The sequence below is a fragment of the Perca flavescens genome, chromosome 23 (genome assembly GCF_004354835.1).
Source record: "Perca flavescens isolate YP-PL-M2 chromosome 23, PFLA_1.0, whole genome shotgun sequence".
Taxonomy (NCBI): Eukaryota; Metazoa; Chordata; class Actinopteri; order Perciformes; family Percidae; genus Perca; species Perca flavescens.
This window is the reverse complement of record NC_041353.1, coordinates 7,847,637-7,873,841: the sequence shown is the minus strand read 5'-3', so window position 1 is coordinate 7,873,841 and position 26,205 is coordinate 7,847,637. Positions and strand designations below refer to the sequence as shown.

General features: G+C 41.5%; 2 protein-coding genes across 9 annotated transcripts in view; one reads left to right on the top strand and one right to left on the bottom strand.

Moving 5' to 3' along the window:
* Nucleotides 1-317: 317 nt before the first annotated feature.
* rps16 (ribosomal protein S16) lies at nucleotides 318-2,996 on the bottom strand. The gene is made up of 6 exons (XM_028570347.1): nucleotides 2,941-2,996; nucleotides 2,800-2,851; nucleotides 2,098-2,199; nucleotides 1,561-1,657; nucleotides 1,402-1,449; nucleotides 318-501 (listed from the first exon to the last, which is right to left on the bottom strand). Exons 2-6 carry the CDS (start codon nucleotides 2,845-2,847, stop codon nucleotides 356-358), a joined length of 441 nt encoding a protein of 146 aa, XP_028426148.1. The 5' UTR covers nucleotides 2,848-2,851; nucleotides 2,941-2,996; the 3' UTR covers nucleotides 318-355.
* A 21,898-nt stretch (nucleotides 2,997-24,894) lies between these two features.
* ppp1r12a (protein phosphatase 1, regulatory subunit 12A) overlaps nucleotides 24,895-26,205 on the top strand; it is a 57,690-nt gene continuing 56,379 nt past the window's right edge. For all 8 annotated transcript variants that reach the window (XM_028570190.1, XM_028570185.1, XM_028570186.1 and 5 more), the window contains exon 1: nucleotides 24,895-25,238. In XM_028570190.1, the coding sequence (XP_028425991.1) occupies nucleotides 25,002-25,238 (237 nt within the window). In that variant the 5' untranslated portion in view covers nucleotides 24,895-25,001. The remainder of the gene's footprint in view (nucleotides 25,239-26,205) is intronic.

The window sequence follows — 26,205 nt, the reverse complement described above, 5'->3', positions numbered from 1 at the left end:
GTTGCTCAATGAAGGGGGCAATCAAAACAGTTGAGTCCCTCAAAAACGCACATTGGCTCACAGTGTCTAGAAACATAACGAATTCATGTTGTAAATGTAGAAGTCAATATAATCATTGTTCATTTCTTGGCATTCATAACACCATGTCAGTGTGTGAGAATGTCTTTGTGCTATGTGACCAAAAAAAAAACTATTTTGTACTTTTGTTGTTGAATCCATCAATTTCAACTCAAGCATCCTTGTTCATTAAAAAACTAGGAAGATAGGTTGTGGGCAAGCCTTCTGTACAGTCCTATTAATTCAAAAATGACATCAAATTCTGTGTTCTTCCAATTTATTAAGAAAATGTACAGGATTAACGGTAGGACTTCTGGTAGCGGGCACGAGCTCCAGGTCCACCGAACTTCTTGGACTCGCAGCGACGCGGATCGGCAACCAGCAGGGTCCTGTCGTACTGGATCAGGATGTCCTTGATCTCCTTCTTGGAGGCCTCATCTACATCTGCATAAGGACATAAACAATTGAGGTTATTCTGCAAGTTCTATCCAAAGTGTTCCTATATTCTGCATACTTAAGTTTGTACAGAATACTCAACGTACAATGCAGTAGACACTGTAGTATGGACATTCAGATTTCTACATCAAAGTGATCTTTTGAAACAAAAAAATAACTTCGTTTCTTTCTCATTCAGGTTTTGTTAAGTGTTGACACTTTTGAAATGATCCATTCAGTAAGAATTCACAAAAGTGGAAAACAATTATATTGTTTAGAAAGCGTCCTGTGACCAGGAAGTTTCTATGAGAACAAGGCAATCAGTGTTTGACAGCTCATGTCCTGTACTCCATATTTATCTGTGGAGTAGACATTCAGTCTTGGGTAGTGCTCATGAATTCAGAGCGCTCACTGTTCCAAAGTTTTGTTTACTTGCTCTGATATGCATCATCCCTTTTACAACAAATTTAACATTTGAAATAGTTAAGACAGAAAGTTTAAGCCTTCCATTTCAGAATAACTTGATTGTATTCCTGATGTTTTGGCTTTGAAAGTATCCTTCTGGGTGCTGTGACAGGTGGTGCTGTGTTGTAGTTTAAGAAAAACTAGCCTGCTTTCAGCTACTGAGGATGCCCTCAGATCTATAGCCTCAGTTAATGTCGATGGATCAATAAAAGGACAGCTTTAGGCAAGAAAGTTTACTCTGAAGAACGCATTTAAAGAATATCTTTCAAACAAATACTGACATCTATTGTCCTGAAATGTAACATGTGCTCATTAAGCACATCACTTAATGTAAAACACTTCCAATGTGTTTGGCCTCAGTTCATTTTGTGGAAACATTTAATAGTAAGCATTTTCACAAAAGCATGAGTTATGTTTGTACACTGAACAAAATGTAATACTCACACTTCTGGTAGTAGGCAACCAGGGATTTGGAGATGGCCTGACGGATTGCTGGAAGACAGTAAACAATAAATATCAACGTGATAAAACCTAAGACAATAACTGCTGATGGATAAATATGAAGCACCAAACTCATTTAGAAAAAAACCCAATTTTGCTTACCATAGACCTGTGCAACATGTCCACCACCCTTCACTCTGACTCTGATGTCAACTCCAGCAAAACGCTCCTTGCCCAGCAACAGCACTGGCTCCAGAAGCTAAAAAGAGGGCAAATATTGATGTCAACCATACATTTGACAAAAGAAAGATGATCATGGTGACCAGGATAGCTGTACAGGTGTTCTACAGTATACTGAGAGCACCGACTGTCTACAGAATACTGCGGTTTCCTGGAGCAAGTTACTAAATCCCTACTAGCGTCAAAGAATTTATGTTTAAGAGACACTAAGATTAAGAGATTTATACCATAATCTGCAATAAATAAAATTAATTCAAATCAAAAGGCCAGGAAGAGCATTACGCTTCCACTTTGCATTGTCTTGAAATGCATAGTTGAGGACAGGTCACAACTGACACCCATGTCATGCTGCACTGCTCATCACTTGTCACTGACCCCATTCAATTAAAGATGCTAAAGGCTGTGCCCTCATCCACCATGTGCAGCCCGATGTTAACCACCTTTCTCACGGGAACTCACCTTGTACTGGAGGGTGGCAGGCTCCACCATATCCAGAGGTCTGCCGTTCACCTTGATCAGGCCATTCCCCCTCTTGCAATGGGCAACTGCTGTGGCGGTTTTCTATGACAACAAAAATCAGGTAACGTTACGGTCAAAAACAACTGAAAGATCATCTATTTAAACCTGCATATTCACACACACACACACACACACACACACATCAGGTTAAACGAGTAATAGGCATTGCTTACGGTTTTTAATTTAAACATTTGGTTGTTGAGAACACGTAATTTCTCGGGCCGTGTTATCGATTAGCAATGCTAACATTTCCAATTCAGTGAGGAATTAGTAGGTTTGTTTGTATCAGGAGACAGTTAAACTAAAACTAACGTTATCTTTTCTAAAGTATCAGAAGCCCAACCACTGCTAGCAACCAGGCTAGCTAGCTAACGTTACGCTATAACGTTAGCTTGCTATATGATCTAATCCATCAACACTTTTAAAGGTGCGTTATGATCGTGTACAACAGTTATGGAACTTCAAACTACGTTTCATGACGTGTAGACCTATATAGGCCTAACACAACCGTATCATTGCTCGGGTATATCGGTGAAAAACTAGACACCGCACCACATCATGTTAGCTACTTTAGCTAATGTGCGCTAGCAAGACAGTGTAGCCACAACACCACACGTGGAATAAATTCTATATTTTACTTACTTTGCGTCCAAAAACCTGGACAGACTGCAAAGGACCTTTAGCTGGCATGTTTCTGAAACACACAGGGAGCCACAGTTACATTAGAAACAAGTGAATACGTATAATTTGTACCATTTTAAAGGATCAGGCTGACAAACATACCGTCTTCAGCTAGGGTGCCGTACGGAGAGACCGATGGGGTTTCACACGCGGAATATCAGGGGCTATCAGGGGTACGACAATTTGACGTGCTTTGTGGTAGGGTTTTGCGACAGTTGCTCTCGCTCTACCTCCATTTTACATTTGTAGTTGTTGATAGAAATAGCTGTTTCTTGATAGGAAATGGTAATTTAATGTGGAAATTACCATGTTTGCCACTAGAAATGTAATGGAAGAAGTTTAAGATGCTGATGGCAAACAAAATGAAGTCCAGGCTGTTGAAAAATATTAAACAACTGTTTTATTTTAGATATATAGATAGATAGATAGATAGATAGATAGATAGATAGATAGATAGATAGATAGATAGATAGATAGATAGATAGAGAGTGCATACAACAAATACAAATTAAAAAAGGTCTAGCTCAATACAGAATACAATACATTGTCTATTTTATATATATATATATATATATATATATATATATATATATATATATATATATATATATATAGAATACACAATATAAAGAGATACTAGAATACAATATAAAAAGGCCTATAAGCTACTACAACATATGCTAACATGCTATATACATTAGATATATGTATAAGTTTATACATTTGTTGAAGTTTTTTAATGCAATGGGATTGAGTGAAGATTCAGCATAAGCAAGGAGCAAAACAGAGAGGATTATGGTTGAGACAGAAACTAAAGCGTTAAGCGTGAAGGGTTCTCTGTTGACAGAGATGAGATGTTATGGAGAGTTAGTTTAGAATGATGAAGGAGCTGCAGTGGTGACACTGAGCTTTGCAATAGAGTCCAATTGTCACTAGGCATGGGCCACTTACCGGTTTCAAGGTATACCGTGGTTTGAGAAAGTCACGGTTTCAAAACCACTAAACTTTTCTGTCATACCGTTCCTAAGGTATGAGCTGTTTGATATGAGTCTTCAAGAAGAGAAAGTGCAGTTGAGAAATCCCTCTCCCTGCCAGTGTGCAGTGTGTTTAAAATAAAATGCATTGTGTTCAATGACACAGACATTTAAAAAAAAATAATACATTTTAAAGCTGTAATTGCAATACCGTGATATTTTTCCTGAAGGTTATCATACCGTCAGAATCTTATACTGGCACATGCCTAATTGTCACATTAAAATATTTGAATAAGATGCAACTATATTCATAAATCATTTTTCTGCACACCATAGTTGTTTTGGTCTTTGAGTTGTGACGTTACACAGAAGCCTCTTTTATTATGACAGCAGTAGAGTCAACAGATGTCAAAACAATTCATAAAACCTCATTACACAAAGCCCACAATAAAAACATGACATTTAAAAGAGATTATGTCATACTCTAACGCTATCTACCACCTAAACTGTGTATAAGAAACAAAACGTGGTTCAAATCTGAAACCTTTGGAACGAGTGAATGGATTCTCTCTTAATACTACATACTGGAAATTGCATGTTCAGAGAAGGAAGAGCTGTCTAAACAACAAAAACCACAAGAAGCAGCAGCACTGGTCTGCTGCCAACCAAAGGGGAAAGATCAGAATACAGCAGCAACATTTTTTTTTTTAGAAGTCTTAGTTTCTTTACATGGATTATTCTGGAAATTGTGATAAATTGCACCCATTTTATAAACCATCTTGAGAAGGATGAAAATATTATAATTTGTTTATTCACAAGGATCTAAGAGGAGCCAAATCACAGCTACATATAACATTTAGCTAGATTTTAACCTACACTGACGATGCTGAATTATACAATCCGGTGTAGTGTAGTCCCAGTGGCCAGGTTACTGGAAATCTCCTCCTCATCCACTTTTCTTAATCCCTACACAACAGCACTCTCTAGTGTTGGTGAAGTTATTTACACATTTTAAGTGTGACATCATTGTCCTCTCAGCTGGGGGCAAGGTTGTATCATCAACCATTATGCTGTCTGGCAGAGATCAGTGCAGAGCATTAATTTCCCCTGCATTACAGGCTGACGGCTTACACCAAACTACACAAACTCACTGTACCTTGGTATCATCAAACCTCATTTTTAAGCTTGTGGCGAGTCAAACCACAGAAGCCGTGTGGTTCAGCGCTGCTTGGGACCGAGGAGTTTAGGTTCAGGGTATGGGAAAGGGACATGACATGGGAAAAAGGAAGTGGGGAGCTTTTTGGACATCAAATGTCAAACCAAAATCGTACACAAGTCTTTGATCTGACCACAATGTTGGACAATGTTGATCTGACCAAATTAGACCCTGCAGACCCCTGGGAGTAAGCTGGCGTCAAACGGCCCGCTCTCTGCTTTCTCAAGATTTGCCATGGACGTGCATTTGACAAAAACAAATCAAACAGATTGATGTGAGGGTGAAAAATTGTACCAGACGCCTTCTCCAGAGCCTTGAGAGGGACAATTGTGAAGAATATCACATCCTGCAGAACGACACTGGAGACGAGAGAAAAGTGTCAACTTCAAGGCACAGTGTTACCCTTAAAGGAGGGAAGCAGCCAAAGGAGTAAGGGCCATTCCCGGGTCAGAGAAGGACCGAAGATAGATAGCATCTTGTGAATTTGTATACAGTGGCGTGAGTCATGTGTGCAGTGCCTACCTATGCCTGACATTTACTACAGCGACACTGGTGTTTATAGTGTCGGCCACGGGTGTAAATGCAACTGGCTTCTTTTATTGTCAGAGGGAATGCTTACTCCTCTCGGGGCCGCGAGCTGAGCTGCTGCCTCGACTCCCAAATTCAAACCACCGTGGTTTGCGTGGAGCCTCATCTGTGTGAGAGCATAGATTTGAAAGTTTATGTTGCTCATGACATTTGCCTCCCTTTCTTTTACAGCACAGGCCTATAAACATTTTTGAAAATAAAGATTTTACCTTCTACTTTTTAAAGTAGCATTATTTTAGTTTTTGGCCACATGGGGGCAGTGGAACAAGTTGTAGACACAACATTGACATTTATAATCACCTTGACAAGTTGTTATGGCGAACACATTAGCAAACAGCTAGCTAATTAAACATCAAACAGACACAGAGTAACAATAGTCTTGATTTGGAGTCATGTTTCTGGCCACCTGACGAATAGAAGTCCAATATTCACTCTTCTTGTTTCGGACTCCGACAACTCCAGAGGGAAAAATCTAGCTTGTTAGCTGCTAAAGGCTTAAGCTAGTTACTAACTTTGTCTGTCTGCCATTTGATGCTATGGTAGCGTACAGTTAGCCTGGCTCCTCCCTCCTACGTACTCCCGCTCAATTTTCATTTCCCTTCAGTACTACATCTGGGTTCGCCGTATAGTCTTCGGTTTTCTCCAGCCAACTTTTTGGCGGTCCAATCAGCGAACAGAGGGAGTGGCTGAGAAGGATGACGTTGAGGCTGTGCACTAGAATTGCGGCGGAGAAAGATGCGAGTGAGGACATTCGGTCTGTTGTGGCAACGCTGCCGAATATCCAGAAGTTAAAGCCCGAGCAAGAACAATCTTTTCTGAGTTTTGTTGTTTGTTTGCCATGATGTTGTGGCCCTCATCCCCACGGGGGTCCGGGAAAAGTTTGTCAATGGAGAGTGGCCAGACTACGAGAGTCTGGTAGGACCCGGCTAGTGTACAGTGGGTCTAACAGAGTTAACCAAAACAGTAAAGTTGTGGTGCCTAAAACCAAAACAATAAGCTGAACGTTGCTTATATACTCCTGGGAAACAATAATTCTCTGTTGGTTTGTCACTACAAGTCACTGCTTTCCCATTACAAATTTGATCCGCTGTTAACATGAAAATATTGTATAATGCAGCTTTAAAGTAGCTTCTGAATTCACAAGGCTGCATGAATGAGAAAAGGTCTGTGTTATGAGTAAAAATGAGTGATGACATACAGTAGGTGTTGGGACCTTTTCCCTAATGCTCTTGTAGTGACAAATGGAGCATGCTCTATTGAAGTGTCATTATATGAAGGACTTAGTCCAGAGCCCAATCTGCTCTCTTTTCTATACAACAGTCTCTGTTCTCGTTGCCCTTTCTCTTTCAGTTTATGCGTGAAAAGTCCAAGGAGTTCATTAGCCAACAGATAAATGTGTGGGATGTAGCTAAAGACTGACAGTGCCAATATCTACAACAGAGTCAGGCAGACAGAGGAAGCACTGCGTTGGGAGCCCTGGCTGGATGATAAGCTTTCAGATAAAGCTGTGTTTGTGTTATGGGTCACTAGGGGCCCCCCGTCACCGTCCACGAAGGAAACATGTTAAGGACACTGAATCGTTCCTGATTTCCCGCTTTGTTCAGCAACCCGCTAAAGCATACAACCCTTTTGTGTTGCAAACTGTCAAGTTCATCTGACAATGTCCAGACCTCTCAAACATTTGAAGTTAAACGTTCTCAGATTACTGCTTTGGTTCATGGTATATTCAGCTTAACTTGTGCAGAGGACTGAAAACCCAACACAATCACATTATAACTTATTCTGTTGGCATATGGCAGATAAAATCATAATGCTCTTCAAATATCCTAGAAGCTTAAATCCCACATTTTCTGAAGAGGCAGACACAGAGATTCAGCACTTTAGAAGAGGTGCAGAGCTTACAGAAGGAGGAGAGTCTGCAGTCCTCCAGTTAAAGAGCTGGCAATAAATAAAGACCACACCATATATGTGCATTCTCTCTGCACGGCCTTATGGAAACACATCACCTGGAGGCGCGACCCCTTGACCTCGGCTTGTCACAGCACCGTGAGCATGAGACAACGCTCACAGATTTACAGGGGAGGAGATGCTGTTCCTGGCTGGCCATAGCGTCCCATTTGACCATAATAGGCCCTGCGGTGGTTGAAAAAGTGTTGTCGGTAATTGAAGTTTCCCTGAGCAGAAGGAGAAGATCTGCTAAACCCGGTAGGCCGAGAGGCCGGTAGGGCCCAAAAGGTTTTGTGAGGTATACAGAAGTGTGGTCGCCATGGAAACGAGAGAAAACTCTTTTTGGGCTCATGAGGCAGAAATGTGTCTTCCCTGAGATGAAGCCGTGAGGCCCATGAATCTGTGAGTCAAGAGAAATATAATTCAAGGCAACAGGTCTTACCTTTTATATCCTTGTGCGAGGATCCATGAATAGCTTTTTTTTACCTCGCCATTTTCCTGTGAAATCTTCTGCACCAATATTTTATAATGCATGTACTTACTGACTTGCATCTTAAATAATCAATATTAAAATTAAAATATTTAATATTTTCAAAATAATGTTGCTACTGTACATGATACATCCAGACAGAATATCCCTACTTTCTAAAGTCCCATAGAATGGGAACACCATTATTTTTTTTATCTGATATTTTTAAGCATTTGGATTTTTAGTGAGAGTTGTAGACTTCACAAAACACAATCACTGTGTGGTGAACGACACTCCCAGTACATCTGTCCCTATTAAGCCTCTTTCTAAGAAACAACAGTCCCAAGGTGGTGGACCAATATGCCACAAAAACTGGGATTTCCCGAAACTGGCATACAATCACCCCTAAAAGTGAGAGGTACCAAAATGGTACTGCCTGTCGCTGTGCCATGGTAGCAGTAAATATTGATGTCTGCTCATAGCACTAAAATGTAGCCCGGTATTGAACCCTGGTTTGGACTTGAGCCCCTTCCATTAATTTGGCTATTTCAGCACGCATTTACCACATAGCAATGGGCCTTGCAGCTGTCCCATGCTCTGTCAGCTTCCATCTAGCCTTTGAGTTGGGGCCACAGGATAATGCAGAAGTCAGCAGGCTCAGCAGTGCAACATACATATTGTCTCTGCTCCCAGAATGCAATGCTTTGCTCAGATAGTTGAGCTGGATCCAAATAACCTAAAAAACAATGTCAGTTTTCCTTTCCTTTAAGTGCCATGAAAAATATCATGAGAAGAAGTTAGGAAAAGTCAACAACATTTCTGCATGAATCTGACTGATTTACTATAGGCTACATAATTATGCAACATTACTTTTAACTGATGTGGATCTTCATACACAGCTATGGACCATCCTAAAAAAATGTTTTTATTGTACCTGCTTCCAGTAAGCAGATGGGAAATAAATTAAGATATATTTATTAAGTCTAGTGTAATTTATTGAGGTACAATACACATTCAACATCTGGTTTGTTTTAGTCAATGATACTTTGACGCCACTCTTCTCATCTCCGTGCGTGTTGTAACTCTGTCTGACACCCCCAACGCTAGCTTAGCCTAGCACAGATCCTGGAGCTGGAGGTAACCGGTTCCATCTAGTCTACTGCTCCCAATAAGTGACAAAATAACGCCAACATGTTCCTGTTTACATGTTGTGATTTGTAGTCACAGGGTGTACAAATAACAAGGTCACATGAGACACCGCCGTCTTCTAACCGTATACAAACTGGGAACTATATTCTCAGAAAGGCGAAGCACTGCTACTTCAATTACTTGGGCGGAGTGATTTGCTAGCAGCACCAGAAGCCCTGTGGTGAGGAGCAGAGAGTTCGCCTGGAGTTCGCTCAGAGTTGGAGTAATAGAGTCACCAATTACTAGATAGTAAAAGCATAGTGACCTTGTTATTTGTACACCCTGTGACTATACAAATCACCACATGTAAACAGGAACATGTTGGCGTTATTTTGTCACTTATTCGGAGCAATAGGCTGGTTGGAACCGGTTACCTCCAGGATCTGTGCTAGGTTTAGCTAGCGCTGGGGCCGTCAGACAGAGTTACAACATGCATGGAGATGAGAAGGGTATGTATGGACTTGTCTAACTCTGGGGGTTACTGTGAATAAGCTAAAGTCCCAATAAGTCGCCATGATCCTTTAAGCTAACACTTAAACGAGTTAGATATGGGCGGACTTTTTCCTTTGAGTTGATACAAGTAAATGTATCGAACCTTTCGAGTTTTGATACTTTTTGCAAAATACGGCGTCAGTTTCTCCATGACATTCCATTATAGTACATGAACATTCCACAGATAGTGCTTCCCACCTTACAAAACTTCTCTTCAATGCATTACCAGTTATCATGTATACGTTTACATTGATAAAGATAAAATGTTCATTTTAATGCATTGATTCAGCATCCCACTTGTATGTAGCGATGTCATAGAAATGCGATTAGACTGCCTCGATTTGTTCCTTTGCAATTAGCAGACGTTCCAGTTCGATAGAACGGTTTATTTGTTGTGAGTCAGTGTAGCTGCCAAGTTGTCTTGACTCGAGTATTGACATACTGGTTCAAGACAAAAATTCCTGCTCATTCATTGGTTGTCCCGCTTCCTATGCTTTCAGCGTGAGCAGTACCCTACATTAACAGCGAGAGCATGGGCACTATGAGTGGGAAAAATCTGGGATTCATGAGCACTCAGTACGTTCAACAGGCTGACCCTAAAAAGATTTGTTCAAATTTCCATGAATCAACTAAAACCAGTTGGTTTGGTTAGATGTCTGTTTTCATTGTGATCATCATGTCATGGGTCATGTAAGATTTAGAATTACCAGCATTCTGGATACTAACTCTTGTTATGTTTCATGTAATGTAGAAGAAGAAAAAAAGAAGCAGATTCTTCAACTTCTGTGGCTTTATTTGGACTAAATGGGTCGTAATATACCATCGGATTTGGTTTAAGAAAACAAAATGATTCCATCCAGCCCACTCAAAAAGCCTCATCATGTATTTCAGTGACGGTTATTATGTATAGAGCAGGTTGAGGGCCTCAAAGCTGCACTTGAAACATTGAATTCATGAAGACGATCTGGCAGTACAGCAGGGCCAAACTTGCCAACATAACACTCTTTCATTCGCCATTTGTCTGCGCTGTCACACATGCACCGGTACTTCCCCTTGATCAATCTCACTCACACACACACACACACACACACACACACACACACACACACACTCAGCTCGCCCACACAATCTGCTTCATCACCCTCCTTCTTCTCTTGTTTCATCTCGCTCTTGGTCTCCCCCTACTTATTTTCCTCCATCTCACCCATTCTGTGTGTGTGTGGGTCGTATGGGGTTCATGTATGAGGCAGTGGCAGCGGGGTGAGAACGGGGCCATGTGGGGTCTGGCTGACATCTGCATGATGAAGCCAGAGAGGGTCACCACTACAGCAAAGCCTTCTTTATTTCTCGATTTTACTTCTTCTTTTTTTTTTTTTTTCCCACTCCCCTCCTCTTTCCAGTGTTTCTATCTGATGGGCTTTGGAACACTGAGCCCTTGACAACATCTGGGAATACAATGATGAATATGATTGCTGCCAGCAACTAGCATCTCCCCACTTCTCTCCCTGTATTTGCGTGTGCCTGCACGCATATTAAAATGTCTAAAAGATGATGAAGTGTGACCTTGACAACGTGATAAGTACATGTTATAACTTGCGGCCCATTTCTCTCATTAAGTGCCATTGACAAATGATCTTCATGTCATGCCGATGACTTGTGTTTCATGTAGTTTGTCTTTACTGTCTTAGCGTATATACAGTCAGTTTGCTAGAGTATTTCTGGTATGTTTTTAAAGTATATTATATCCATATTGTGTTTCCTGGTGTGTCTATAAGTCTGTGCTCAGTCACTCTGTGTTCCAGGCTCCCAGGGGAGAGGAGACAGGGCTGGGAAGCTCTGATGGGAAAGTGGGCCAGCTCTCTCAGCCCTCCGCTGGAGAGCTCCTTAAAAGGCCTGGAGAAATGATGTCGTGGACTCTCTCTTTTCCCCCCTTTATGTTTTTTTTTTCTCCCTCATACAGCAGCGGTGAAGCCCGGCAGCAGGAGCAGAGCCAGGCTTTGGCCCAACTAATCATGTGCATCAGAGAAACACACGATACTGATGACTTCATTGAGCTGAAATAAGGCTTCCATCCATCAGAAGCTGGAAAGGCTTGTTATGAAAGATAGGGTTCCCCAGATTGGGAATTAGTCTGCCTTGTTGTACTCACTGGTACTTTTTAAACTTGAAAGTGTTACTTCTTCTCAATTGCGGAACTGCAGCAAAGTTCCCTTTTATTTGCAAAATAAAAGCAGAAATGAGGAGGAAATGCAACATCACGACAGCAACAACAGATGCAGAAGTAGACATTTGCAAGTTGCTTTTGGCTCGGACCGAAACCTTTTTTTATTTAGACACTTTACGCATACTTCGGCAGGACCTGCTACATCCTGGGTGCTCTGACCAATCAGACCGTCCCAAACACATTGAATAGTGGATGTCTTCACACACAGCTGCTGGCCTCTCTGTTTCAGCAAGCCTGACTCATTTTTTCCATCACAACCCCTGTGATACAGGTCGACAACCACTTCATGTACACAATGTGTGTAAGTGCAAAACAAATCCCTATGACCCCTTTAACCCCACACACAATTATTTTGGAGCCCTTGCGTGGGCTTTTCCCAGGTGAGCCTCCAGTGCCTGGAGTCGCCCACATCAGACGTGTGTGGGCGAGCTATTCAGCCTTTCCTCAGGCTCCAATCTACGAGCCATCTGCTGTTATCTGGGGAATGTTCTCCGCACACTTCATGGACATATATGTACCAGGGCTTTGACATCTTTGCTATTTTTAGCACCATTCCGCAGCTGGAGATTGTTATGATGATGTCATGCAGGCTTTCAAAATAAATCTGATTGTTTATCTTGGGTTCCACTTCCTGCTCGCTTTTCATGTTATGTTTGTTTGTGTGCATTCATCTGTCAAACTTGATTTTGTTTTGGGGGGGTGGGGGAGGGGGAGGGTCTGGGACTTGTTTTGTCTGACGCACATCTTCACCTTTATGGTGTTGTATTCTCAAAGTATTACTTACAAATCAGAGCTTTACAATTTTTTGTTTAATTTAAATTCTGTCTTCTTTATGAAAACCGGAACTTGAACTTGAAAGTGATAATATTATAATGAATAGTTCAACATTCTGGAAAACACACCTATTTGCTTCTAGGTATGTGATGTAGGTAGAGGTAGGTGAGATGATGTTAACCACTCTCATGTTTGAACAGTATAACAATGTAGCTCGAGCCAGCAGCCAATTAACATAAATATGTAGGCTAGCTGAAGCTAGCAGCCGGTTAATGGTCCCATGACATGGTGCTCTTTGGATGCTTTTATATAGACCTTAGTGGTCCCCTAATACTGTATCTGAAGTCTCTTTCCTAAAATTCAGCCTTGGTGCAGAATTACAGCCACTAGAGCCAGTCCCACAATGAGCTTTCCTTAGGACGGTGCCATTTCTGTGTCTGTAGCTATTGAGGAGGAGAAAGAGGGGGGGCGAGGTGGAGGGTGGGGGTGTGGCCTTGAACAACTGCCACTTTGCTCGTTTGAAAGCCATGATGTCTCTCTCTCATGGGTCGGCCAAATTCTCTGGGCGGGCGAAGGGGAGGTAACCTTACTCCTTATGACCTCATAAGGAGAAGATTCCAGATCGGCCCATCTGAGCTTTCATTTTCTCAAAGGCAGAGCAGGATACCCAGGGCTCGCTTTACACCTATCGCCATTTCTAGCCACTGGGGGACCATAGGCAGGCTGGGGGAACTCATATTAATGTTAAAAAACCTCATAAAGTGAAATTTTCATGCCATGGGACCTTTAAGGTAAGTATGTTGCTGGAGCCAGTAGCCACTTAGTTTAAATATGTAGCTGGAGCAAGCAGCAGGTTCAGGTAAATATGTAGCTGGAGCCTGTAGTCAGTTAGCTTAAATATGTAGATGGAGCCAGTAGCCGGTTAGCTTAGCCTACTTTATCTTAAAAGCAATGTGTTTTTTTATATAACATGTTAATTGGGGAGCTTTAGAGGTGCTGGAAAGTGAACAGTGTTAACGTTTGGCAACAGAGCAAGCTATTCCCCCGTTTCCAGTCTTAATGCTAGGCTAGGCTAACCAGCTGTTGGCTCCGGCTACATATTTACTGTATATGTATGTGTGTGTGGTGTCAAACCTCTTGTCTAACTCTCGGCAGGAAAGAGAATAAGCGCATTTCCCAAAAACTATTCCTTTTAATATCATCAGACTGAGTTAATGGTATGCTTACGGTTGGGGAAAAAGATTATTTAGGAGTTAAGACATGAGGCTGGAAAACCAGTCTACCTTTGGGGCACCAAAAGCCTTGAACTCTGAACATATTGGTATGTTTCCAGTACACCGAAGACAAAATCGGATTGCGTGGTCTATGCTGATCCCATGTGACATGTGAGTTGTGCTCTGTTCTGTCTTCAGAAGCTCAGACGTGAAAGGGGAAGTTACCCTTGAGGTGTAATGAGGGGGTCAAAGTAGACTCTACACCAACACCCCCTCCTGCTTTCCTCGGCCCTCCCATCACTCCCACTCCCTCTATCATCCTCTCCGGCTCAGGTAAGAGCAGACTGCGCTGTTGACACGTGTGATGAACAGCGTCAGTCGTCACCTTGTCAGCTGCGACACAGCCACACCTTGCTTTGATGCCGATGCCTAGCAGATAACATCAACCACTATTTTATTAGGTCACTGCAATTGACGGTTTCCCTGAACTCCAGGCTCAGGTGTGCCGTGTTGTCAGGGACAGGCAGTCGACCTGGTCCACAGTGTTCAAAATGCACTTTATTTACATTCCTCCGGCCGCACTTCGGACATGGGAGAACAGCATTCTGAATATTGCCACTAAAACTGCCTTGACCCAATTTATAGTGCAGTCTAAATTTAAACTACAGATCACAGATAGAAGTTCACTTATCAGGCTTCCATCTCTGTGACAAAAACAAAATGTAATTGCATCAAATGTGCCATTATAAGAGATCAGTGCAGGAACTCAAAGTGTACTTTAAACGAGAGTATAGCTTCTCTGTTTCCCGTGATTTCCCACCCACCCAAAAAAAATGTGGTTGAGGTGTTATCTTCCAAAAATACACATCCTTTTCATGTTACATTACTGGTCATCATGCATAACATCCAGATGACAGATCCGGTCTGACAACAATGCTCCTATAAACCTGCATTACCTGGTGTTTTGCCTTCTCTTAGCAGTAATACGTGAAGTGAAGCAAATCTTTTTCTCCCTACAAGCTTTATTCTAGCTCAAACATTATGCTGCAGACATTAGTGCTGATAATACTGTCAGATGACTGCATAAAGGGTAATAATCATATGTGGGTGGCTTCACTGCAAGAGGGAGAGTAGCACAAGGAACACTTATCTATTTTTAAGCTGCTGCTTGAGGGCTTCCTTTGTGAAGTGTGTGGATGGAGCTTAACTGAACACCATTTCTGTGTGATAAGGGAAACTTAAAAACCGGATTTTTAATGCTTTTTAATGCTGGACGCAATTCTTGTTTAAGTTATTCAGGTCTTAGATGGACTTGATTTGCTCAATTTAAAGGCAATTATTTCCAAATAGCCTTTATTGGGTTTCCAAGGCCCTTCGGAAATACAATCCATATATTCAAAGATAACCCTGTGTTGGGCGCCCAGATAGCTCAGTTGGTAGAGCGGGTGCCCATATATAGAGGTTTACTCCTTGACGCAGCGGGCCCCGGGGTTCGACTCCAACCTGCGGCCCTTTGCTGCATGTCATTCCCCCCTCTGTCTCCCCTTTCATTTCTTCAGCTGTCCTGTCAATAAAGGCCTAAAAACGGCCCAAAAAAAAGATAACCCTGCATCGAGGTTTTAACATCTGACTGAGACAAACTGAGTATGATTGATGCATTCATGGGAAACACTGTATCCATTGTAACTTGCAGTAGATTTTTAGGATTACCAAGGTCGTGGGAGATGAGCACAGTTAGGAAATAAGATATATGACACCTGTTAATTGAAACATGAACCTGTCCACATATGAAGTGCCTTGAAGTACTGCCCATGACAAATGAGAGGGTCTGTGAACTTTGACCTCGGAGAATGCACGCCCTGGGCTCGCACCATCTGATTGTTCACAGGGTTGAGTTCAGTTCACAATGTGTAAGTGGTATTTAAACCTGATAGGGCCGAGGCTTTAAAGACTGAAAGCGGCTCTGTTTTTCCGCTCATGGTTCTTTTCATCAAGGTGAATGGAAATAATGAGGGCAGAGGGTTTCAATGGCTAAATCAAGAACTCTAAAACAGGAGAACCAAGGCTTTAAAATTATCTAAGAGATAAATAGTGCTAATGGATTTATGGATATCTTTTTCAGTTTTCGTTTCATTTCATGGAACTTCTAAAACTGCATTGTTGTAACAAATAGGATCTCTCAAAAAGCCCATAAATGTAATGAAAAATATAGTTTTTTATAAAAAGCCTCTGATTTTCCCTCAGCCTTATGGAGCGTTTTAGCGTCTATTATTAGACGCTAAAGACGCTAAAGACGCTTATTACCTTCAGTTTCAATAGGGCAAAGGCCCTATTGAAACTGAAGGAATTATTATTCCTTCTTCTGGCAAATTAATTGCCTTTTTTGACGGGGGCTTAACATTCTCAGAAACTCACCAAAATTGGCAGTCACATCAAGACTGGTGAAATGTACGTATTTTAAGGGTTTCGAGAATAGGCGCACAAAAATGGCTCGCTAGCGCCCCCTACAAAACTTAAGAAATTGAGCCCCTGCAGTACGTTTAACGTAGACTAACAAAACTTGGTAAACATATGTAGCATGTCAAGACGTACAACAAAGCTCAGTGAAGCAATACCCTAAACCCAACAGGAAGTTTTCCATTTTGAATTGAAAGTTCAAAATTAGTGCGATTTTGGCCATTTCCACATGTTGTACTTTAACATTTACTTAAAGTCATAACGCCCCCTAGTGGCAACAGGAAGTAGACTTAAAAGTCAAGGTGCTATACTTTAACGAACCTCCTAGAGATTTCATCCGATGGACTTCAAATTTGGTTTGTACCTTCTCAACACCTTAAAGATGAAAAGTTATTAAAAGAAAAAAAAATTGTCAAACGGTGTGGGCATGGCACACTTTCACAGCTAATGAACTGTATGACGTAGAGTCTTGTGTGAGATATCATTGAACTCAGCAGAGAGTTCCCTTTTCATTGGTGACAATTTGCAGTGTCTGAGTGCTGCGCAAATGCACGGCCGCAAGGATCAGCGTCCACCAGTAACCCTGACGCGCGCAGAGGAGCAAGGGCCCCATTGCACCTGCACATGACACAAATCACGTCACACTCCAGCAAAGAAATAGCAGACATACGTAGCACTAGTACACTAGTACGAAGATGTCCGTGGCAGAGACTCAGAACTCGAGCAAAATGTCCCAACCAAGCCCCAGCGAGGAGGTTGGTAGCCAGGAAGACCAGCCAACCCTTCTACATCCCTGGCCGTACCTGGAAGAATCTTTCAAAATGGTTGGAGGCAAAAACAACTCCTTTCAAATGCGCTGCAAGCGCTGCGCACCCAAGTATCACAAGCTAATTGTTTCCAAAACTCGCCATCTAATTTGAAAAAGTGTATTGATATAAATTTTTTCCCCATTACTTTTACTTTTATACTTTAAGTAGTTTTAAAACCAGTACTTTTACACTTTTATTTGAGTAAAAAGCTTGAGTTGATACTTCTACAGACATCTTTCTAAACCCTAGTATCTATACTTCTACCTGAGTAATGAAAGTGAATACTTTTGACACCTCCGGAGGTGAGACCAGAGCTACAGTAGGAGAGTGAATGTTGGACTTTATCAGGTGGAGACTAGTCTCGCTTTGCCAGACCCTCCTCCAAAGTGCATTGAAGCAGGGTCTGGTTACTCCACAAAGCATTCGGGGATGGGAGGAAAACGTTCTCTGGTTTAAACCAATCAGAATCGTCATGGGCGATGCTAAACTCTGCACAGAGCCGCTGCAAAATAGTTGTACGAGAGAAAACTCAGATTGGACAGATAGTCTAGCTAGCTGTCTCAATTTAGCCTGCAGAGATCTGAGGAGCAGTCAACCAAAGTCCTCATAAATCCATCAAATTTAAAATTCCAACACAAAGAAAACGTAAGTAAACCGTAAATACAGTACATGCATCCGGTGAAATTTCCTGCAGCACCGGAGCAATCCCGGAAGTGGAACGCAAAGGATCTAGACTAGGTGGACACTAACACAAAATGAATGCTAATGTTTCTCTGTATCTGCTGGATGTGTAAATAAGCAACTGTTTGCTGACACGTTTAGCATATCAGCTTCATGAGGTGATAACGGCTGTAAAGTCAATTAATGCAGATTTAAAGGTTAGGTTTAAAAAGGTTTAAGCCTGTGTTAATGCAGTGAATACACATGCCCATATACAACGAAAGAGTCTCCATGACTTCATACTTCATGGAACTTTACTTTGGAAGATACCCACTGAATTTGACTAGCTTTGTCTGATTAATCCTTGCATTAGCTTTTGACCTAAATCTCATATTGGAGTCACTTTAGGAGGGGATCTATTAATGGCCAGTACAGACAGGAGGAACATTGTCAGTAACCAATAACTCTCTTTCAATGCACATATGGACATATGAGGACTAATTTAAGACAAAACAAATGTGAAACTATCCTTCACTTACAGTTCCTGCCTGGTCATTTGTAATCTAGTAATCTGTTCCTTCAATAATCTTTGGTTTAAAGACATAAACATGCTCATCTTCATCTGTCTGGAACATGATAATTATTTTTGACAGGAAAAAATTGATGATCTTTTTTTTCGTGGCTTGCTTGGCTGGAATGATTCATCGTAGCTTTTAGCACTAACCTATTACAGGCTTCACTGCAGCTCCAGATTTTGGCCTATTATTAGCCGTTTTTCTCTAGGAAACAAGGTCGCTCAAATAGCCTTGTCTTATTAGGCCGTCACTTTTCATTTGTCCTTAAAGAAACACACATCCTAGTATTAAATACGTCTGCATCATACACTAAGTCCACTGTTCATTTGCACATAACTCCGTCACCATATATTTGAATTGAGTTAGCACAATCAAACATCCCATTGCTATCATGCCAGCATAATGGCCTAAGATTGAAAGAGGAGAATCAAGTGATGCTCCAGCTGTACAGCCCCTGCTAAGTGAAAGCGACTGCCCTATTTCTGTCCGGGGTTAGAGCTCAGCTGTCGTCTAGGAGTAGACAACAGTAGTTTTGGGTGCAGGGTGTCTTTACTAAGACATCACCTCATGTTAACACAGGCCACGGAGAGGCTGCAACAACTCCGGTGTGTGCGTTTCAGTCAACCCAAAATGCTTTTTTAATTACCAAGCAGGTTGAGGTGCAGAGACTCAGAGAGCAATCAGAGCAGACTGGGCTTTTTCAGAAGTGCGCTAAAGAGACAGGTGTTTAAACGGAGTGTTTCAGACAGAGGGTAAATACAGGTTTATTCAGACAGACCGTATGAGAAAAATAACGTGTTTTTGAACATTTAAGCAAACCTGTAAGGAAGTAAGTAAACATGTTCTAGTAGAAACACAAAGTACAAGTATGAACCTGAAAATGAGCATGGTATGTGTCCCATTTAAAGGACCTAGAGTGGATTTGCAGTACACAAACACACAAAGAGGAACCCAGACACAAGCATGTAAAGCAGCATCCACAGCTGAGAAGAAGGCCACAGCGTGCGATGACCAGATCAGGTTGCTATTATTACTCGTCTTAATGAGAATGGTCGAAAACAATTTGCCCCCTTCTTTACCCCACCTGCCTTTCATTCAACTGCCTCTCTTCTCTCTCTTGCTCTCTCTCGCTCTCTCTCTCTCTCTCTCTCTCTCTCTCTCTCTCCGTTTCTCTGCCAATCGGTCTCTGTTCGTCTACTTCACTGCCTGACACATGATTGGCCTCGGACAGAGTCTGCTTTCTCAATTCACTCAGTCCCTAAATACTTTGACAGTTGATGCCCCTGGTGACATTGGACGGGGAGGTGAAGTTCTACACATAGCTAACATGCAGTCAAATGGAGGCCCATTCATCAGTGATGGCCTTGGGGTTGAGCCCAGTACAACACACACTGTCACCTTGGGGCTTCATGGATGAACGCTTCTAGGAAGAATATTTTTATATTCCATTGGAATCTGGCTTTTCGCTGTCTGTAGACCTGCTAACTCTCGCCTGATACCACAGGCCTGGACAAGGTTTTCAATTCAGCAGTGACTAATTGAAAGGGTCTGAAGGGCTGAGCCAGCACTATCAGGGTATTTCTCAACATCACTTTTTAGACATCCTCCAATAACATCAAAGCATGACTATTTCTATCTGTCCGATAGCGCTGCTGTCTGGACCCGTAAATTGGGGAAGGAGATGAGTGTCAGTGTCGCAGGCGCCAACAACATACATTGGGTGACATGGGAGCATGGGAGCAGAGTGTCTGGCTTCTCTCAGATTGGACTGAGTTGTCCACACTTCACCAGTCACCCCTCTGTGAGTGCTACTTGTCTGGGTTCACCTGCACTGACATGCTGGTGGATATGACGGGATACAGTTACTGTATGGCAATGAATATTAGGTATTTTCCCCTATCTGATCTTAATGTTGTGGCTTTTGGAGGGCTTATATCTGCCCCAGCGAGACTGACACCATTGAGAGCTATTCTGATTTATCCAGTGTCTTCTTATCAGTGTTTATGAAAAACATTGATAAAAATAAAAGATGCCGGGTTTTTTTCTGGAACTTTATTAATCTTTATCTATCAAAATTGCATCTATGCACTAACTTGACATTACTGAAAGCTACACTACTAAAACTATATTACAGCTAGTAAGTAAAAGTAAGTAAAGACTTTACAATTCATCCCAAAATGCCCAAACAGTAACTCTACAGAGCAAGGATATATTCTATATTTAAGGAATAGCTCAGCATTTTGGGAAAAACGTATTTGCTTTCTTGTTGAGAGTAAGATGAGAAGACTCTCACATTGATAATGGTGTTGATTTTCACATCCAACTCTTGGTATGAGGGCAAGTAAGCACATTTTCCATAATGTTAAACTATTGCTATAATTCATTCAAGAATTCATTGTGAAAATATTTAATCAAAAGATAATGCAATAAAAACAGACTGATACTGTAGCTCAGATAAGTATCTCCAAAATACCCATTTCCAGCTGTCTTTCCAGAACACTTGACTTGGACACCTCATCTGGTTTCACAAACCACATCAGGGTACAGGCCCTTTGGAAACACTCAATTAAAGCAGTAAACACAAGCTTCCTCCGGGGGATCAGTCATAGGTGCTGAGGGGCCTGACAGTGAAGTCAAGCCGCTGGAAGCGCGGCTACAATGACATGACTTTTAGATCTGTCGGCGGGTTTTAATCAGCTCGGTCGTGCACGTCTCAACGGCTGAAGACAAGCAGTGAGAGTGCGCTAGTGTAATTGTGTGGCACTGTTACACTTGAGTCACTCCGAGATACTTTTATTCTCTCAAGGAACAGGAACAACAGCAAACAATCATCCGGAGATCAAAGTGAAGGGTAATGAAAGACAGGAGTTTGTCTGGGAGTCTCATGACACATGTACTGCAGCATAGTCACAACTGCCAGTCAGAGTCTGACGCTGAGACAAGTTTTTTCCCCCTGTGTTGTATTTATAATGTATTTCCTGCTGACATTCTATCAATTGTAACAAACACTGAAATTGTCACGCATCCTCGCAACACGTCAATTACCACAATTATTTGCACTGATTGCTTTTATCTGTAGGATACATTGTTGCAAAACTAGTTTTACTGACTTCTCATGATGTTACTTCATGACGTGCAGTGGTGTAGTCTACGTGATATGCAGGTATACGCAGCATACCCACTAAGAAATCTCCAGGATTTCCTTTTGTGACAGAACTTTACATTCAGATATTTGGATTCACAAATATGGGGTAGAGTAATGTGACAGCAAACTAAACTAACACTGCAGAACATATGCCCCCCAAAGGCCCATTCTGAGCCAGGAAAAAGAAAAAAAAAAAAAAAATATATATATATATATATATATATATATATATATATATGTGTGTGTTACAGTCAACCCATTACAATACATTAGACTACACCACTGATGACGTGACATAGTAAGTGGTAGTAATTCAGTGTAAGGTTAGTTAATTAACTTTCAAATCATCACTATAAGAAGCCATGATCATGTCCTCGCTGAGGTAAATACAGCTGCTGAGGTGGTACTGCAGAATGCATAAACAGGATGCATTACTTTACATCCAGGATATTTGTCACGATGTTTAGTGGAGCATGCGGATATATACGTTGAAGATTTTCCATGCCTTCAGTGCAACAAGAGGCTCGTCTCACGTAACTATGTTGTTGACAATGTAGATGTTAAGCAAATAAGGGACAACTCCTATTGGAAGTTTTCAAATCCCTTGACTTCTTTTGCATTTTGTCCTTACAGCTTGAATTTGAAATGGATTCCGTTTGGTCTTGAGCTGTACACATGATCACCTGAAGAAACTTACATAGGCATAATTTGTGTTGATTTCTTTTGATCACATCCTACGCACCTGCCCGACAAAAGAGGTTTGCAAAAAAAAGCTTGTGTCGATTTCTGACAAAATATATTGATGAAAATCATTTTTAGGAGGCAACGCCACATTGCATGGGAAAGGTAATGGTGGAGGCGTTGGCATTTGCATTTAGCTTTTATTTGATTAGATTTTGTTTTTTATCTGATGTTTGCATTCATATCTGACTCAGCTAAAACTTTCTTTTCCTGCAAGTAACGCAGTCTGCAGCTCTAAAAACCCACTTAGTACACTCTCCAGCGTTCAGAGCTGGATGTGGCCCACATGGCTCGCCTTGTGCTGTCAGTCACTGTAAGGTCGGCCCTCCTCGCCAAACAGCAGCTTACACATAACTTTCCCTCCTACCTTCCTGATATCAGCACACTGAAGCCTCTGGCCAACAACTTCCTCAAACTGACGCTGTTGGTGTTCCACCGTCTCTATGACTCAGTAGAACTGCAGTAATTTGCCATGACTTTTCTGTAACATCAAGGATCTGTATCAGCTGACCTGGTCGTCCTCTCTGTGTCCTGACCTCCGTGTTCTGTCCCATGTGCTCCAGCCCAAGTCTCATTTACAGACAATAAATTATTTAAATCTGTCTACGTTTAGTGTCAGTCACATGAGAAATGGTTCTGATCCTGAGAAAATGGGGGTAGCGTGACTTCACACAATGGCTCATGGTCACAGTTGTATAAATGTTTTGGATCATGATTTTGCTTGAACAGCTTGTTATTCAGGATGTTAACTCCAAGTTCAGTGGGTGGGTGGTATCTAATCAAGCACAAGCAGCATCATTTTCATTTTGAAATGTCTTTAAACCCAAAAATAACATAATTATCATCTGTAATGACAGTATGTAAAAAAAAAAAAAAAAAAAAAAGCCTCATACCCACAACTTGCGCATGAGGAGGCTATACCACACCCCCTACTGAGTACATATGGGTGTGTGCCAACAATAACACATGGCGGTGCCAAAATAAAAAAAACATTTTATGCCTGGCCACCTTGTTTTTACTCCAGGTTGAGCTGGACCACCCCTGTGCTCAAGTCCACTAGACATTCCTAGCACTTCAAGTGTTACCCATCAAATCAAAAAATGGCAAGAAGGCTTTTATTTTCCCAGAGAGCAATGTGTTTTTATTAGATGTATCAACTATAACATAGTTGGAACAGTTATTTCATATGATGCATTCATGTGTGGAAGAATGGGGAAATACCTCAAAAAAGTTTGTTAGTTAGCATGTCCTTGAATTGACTAACCACTGTTTGGTTCGGGTGTTGCCATTCATTATTTTAATCTACATGATTTCCCTGTCCTTTTGTCTCTTTTGTAAAGTTGTCCAATGTCTTAAAACAGTATATGCCTAACATTGTCACCTATGGTGCTTTTCAATTTGTTAGATATACCTGGTTTTCTATTTCTATAATGGTTTTGTCGACTGCTTCAAGATTCAATCTCACAAGACACTACATAGTCGATAATATGACTTTACAGATAGGTCAGACATTCTAATATTATTTGTTTTTTGTCAGATGAATGGAGATTTGATTTTGTTTGAATGCTTGATCACTTTCTTAATTAAAACCCATAATAATAATAATAATTCATTCATTACATTTATATAGCCCTTCATCATAAACACTCTGGGGGGGACTACTCTCTACACCACCAATGTGTATGCTCATCAGCCTTACGATGGCAGACGCTCACCACACGTCAGCTCGGTAGAGAGGGAGGAGAACATGTTTTTAGTGGTGGCTGTGAGGACACAGTGCTAACCACCGTGGGCCACCGTGTGTGATGATCACAGAACAGCTAGACAAAAACAAATAGGCTATATCAATGGCTTTCAACACCATACGGTGATCTTACGTCATTGCATTGATTACATGAAATGTACAAAACCAGTATCAATAAATATCACTGGTTACTGGATGGAAGAGTTGAGGATTCATATATTGAGATTAAAGAAAATATCCCCAAATAGTCCAACACCTCCTGATAAGAATTGAACCATCTCCATCACAGCTGAGCAACTCCTACCGCTTGTGTTGAGATTTGGTGAAGCTATTTACATTTTGTATATGATACCCTATATTCATTTTTATAAACAGCCTGCTGATATGTTTTGCTTTAGTTACATTCACTGTTATATTGATACATGTGATGGTTGAACTATATATGAACTATATGACTTCTATTATTTGCCCAGTAATATCCTAGTGAACACTATAAGGTATAAGCAAGTACTGTCTTCCACAAATGACTGTCTTCTACAAATATCTATTACCTTATTGCACATGTATCCCTATATTTTAACAATGTTATGTCTTACACTCTCATTACGTTTTGTTTTACTTTTTCACTTCACTGTTTCACTGCGAGCTAGCTGGATGTTATGTAATATTTTCAAGTACTCTTGTCTTATTTGGTGTACACTGTCTATAAGGGATTACCCTGCTCACTCTCTCTTCATAATCTGCTGGTGATGACGTTATACTGCAGCTCCTGAGCTCCAGATCTCGCGAGGTTATGGAAAACAATCCAGACGCCCTCTCTCTCTCGGTTCTCCCCTCCCTCCAGTCCCCAGCCCTCCCTTCCCACGCCCCAGTGCGCTGTGGGATAGTGGCACTATAAAGTATATCCTCTCTCGGAGAAAGATAAGAAGCCCGAGACAGGAGGGGGATGAAGATGGCGGACGCCAAGCAGAAGAGGAATGAGCAGTTAAAGCGATGGCTGGGCTCGGAAACGGACCAGGAGCCTCCTGTTCTGAAAAAGAAGAAGACGAAGGTGAAGTTCGATGATGGCGCCGTGTTTCTGGCCGCTTGCTCAAGCGGCGATACCGAGGAGGTGCTCCGAATGCTTGACCGGGGCGCTGACATCAACTACGCCAATGTAGACGGTCTCACCGCCCTCCACCAGGTTTGTGTTAGCCTGCTATTGGTGTTAACGTCAGTCACTGGCACTGCCAGCATAGACGCAAATATCAGTTTGCTGCTAGCAACTGCTTGTCCTGGAACACCTGTCAAATGGAAGCCATTCTCATCCCGTTGTTTACCTACCTAGCACAGCCTTCCTTTTCGACGCAGAGTAACGTTAAAGATGAACACACTGGCTTCTCTCCGAGTTTGGTTATGTAATATTTAAATTCAAAGCAGTGCTAGCTGTGCATGCAGTTTTTAGAGTGCAATCCACAATTAAAAACAACGTTAAAAGCTTCGCCTTCAGGACTACTTTTTGTCCCAGTAAACTAGCCTTGTCCTCAGTCAGTGGGTGCAGTCTAATTTCTGTAGTGCTGCACTTCAGATTGTAACGTTGGGTCATTCTATGTTGTAAATTACATTCAACCCGAACAGCCTTTGTGTTTTATGGTGCATTGATATTGTTGGAGACCATTAATTTCGGGTGCTACTATGGAGTCATGTTAGGATCTTAAATATTGTCATTGATTGAGACAATCATTCAGGCAAAATGAATTCCACAACGATGGCTACCACCTGGCTAGCAGTAAAAGTGGTAACGTTACTACTCTTGTCTATGTACTCTCTGGAGGAAGCAGAAGCTCGCTAGTGTTAGTTAGTTACAACGTAATTCGATTAACGTTACAGGCCAATGTTGGCCTTGCAAGGCCTTATCTGTATGCGACATTTACGTAATATAAACCGTGTTGACAGCAGTGTTTGGTATATTACTTAAAATGTGATCAATTATTTCAATGCAGCTGCCAAGCGGAATGTATGCTAACGCTACATTAGCAGGATAAGCTAGCTGTCGTTAGCTGTTGTGGAGGTTTAGCTTAGGTTAATTCATTCGTCAGCTAGCTTGAGAAGCGACGTCAGCCGATAACTTTGTCTCTAACGTTTACGTTTGGGGACTTTGGTGTTTTTGG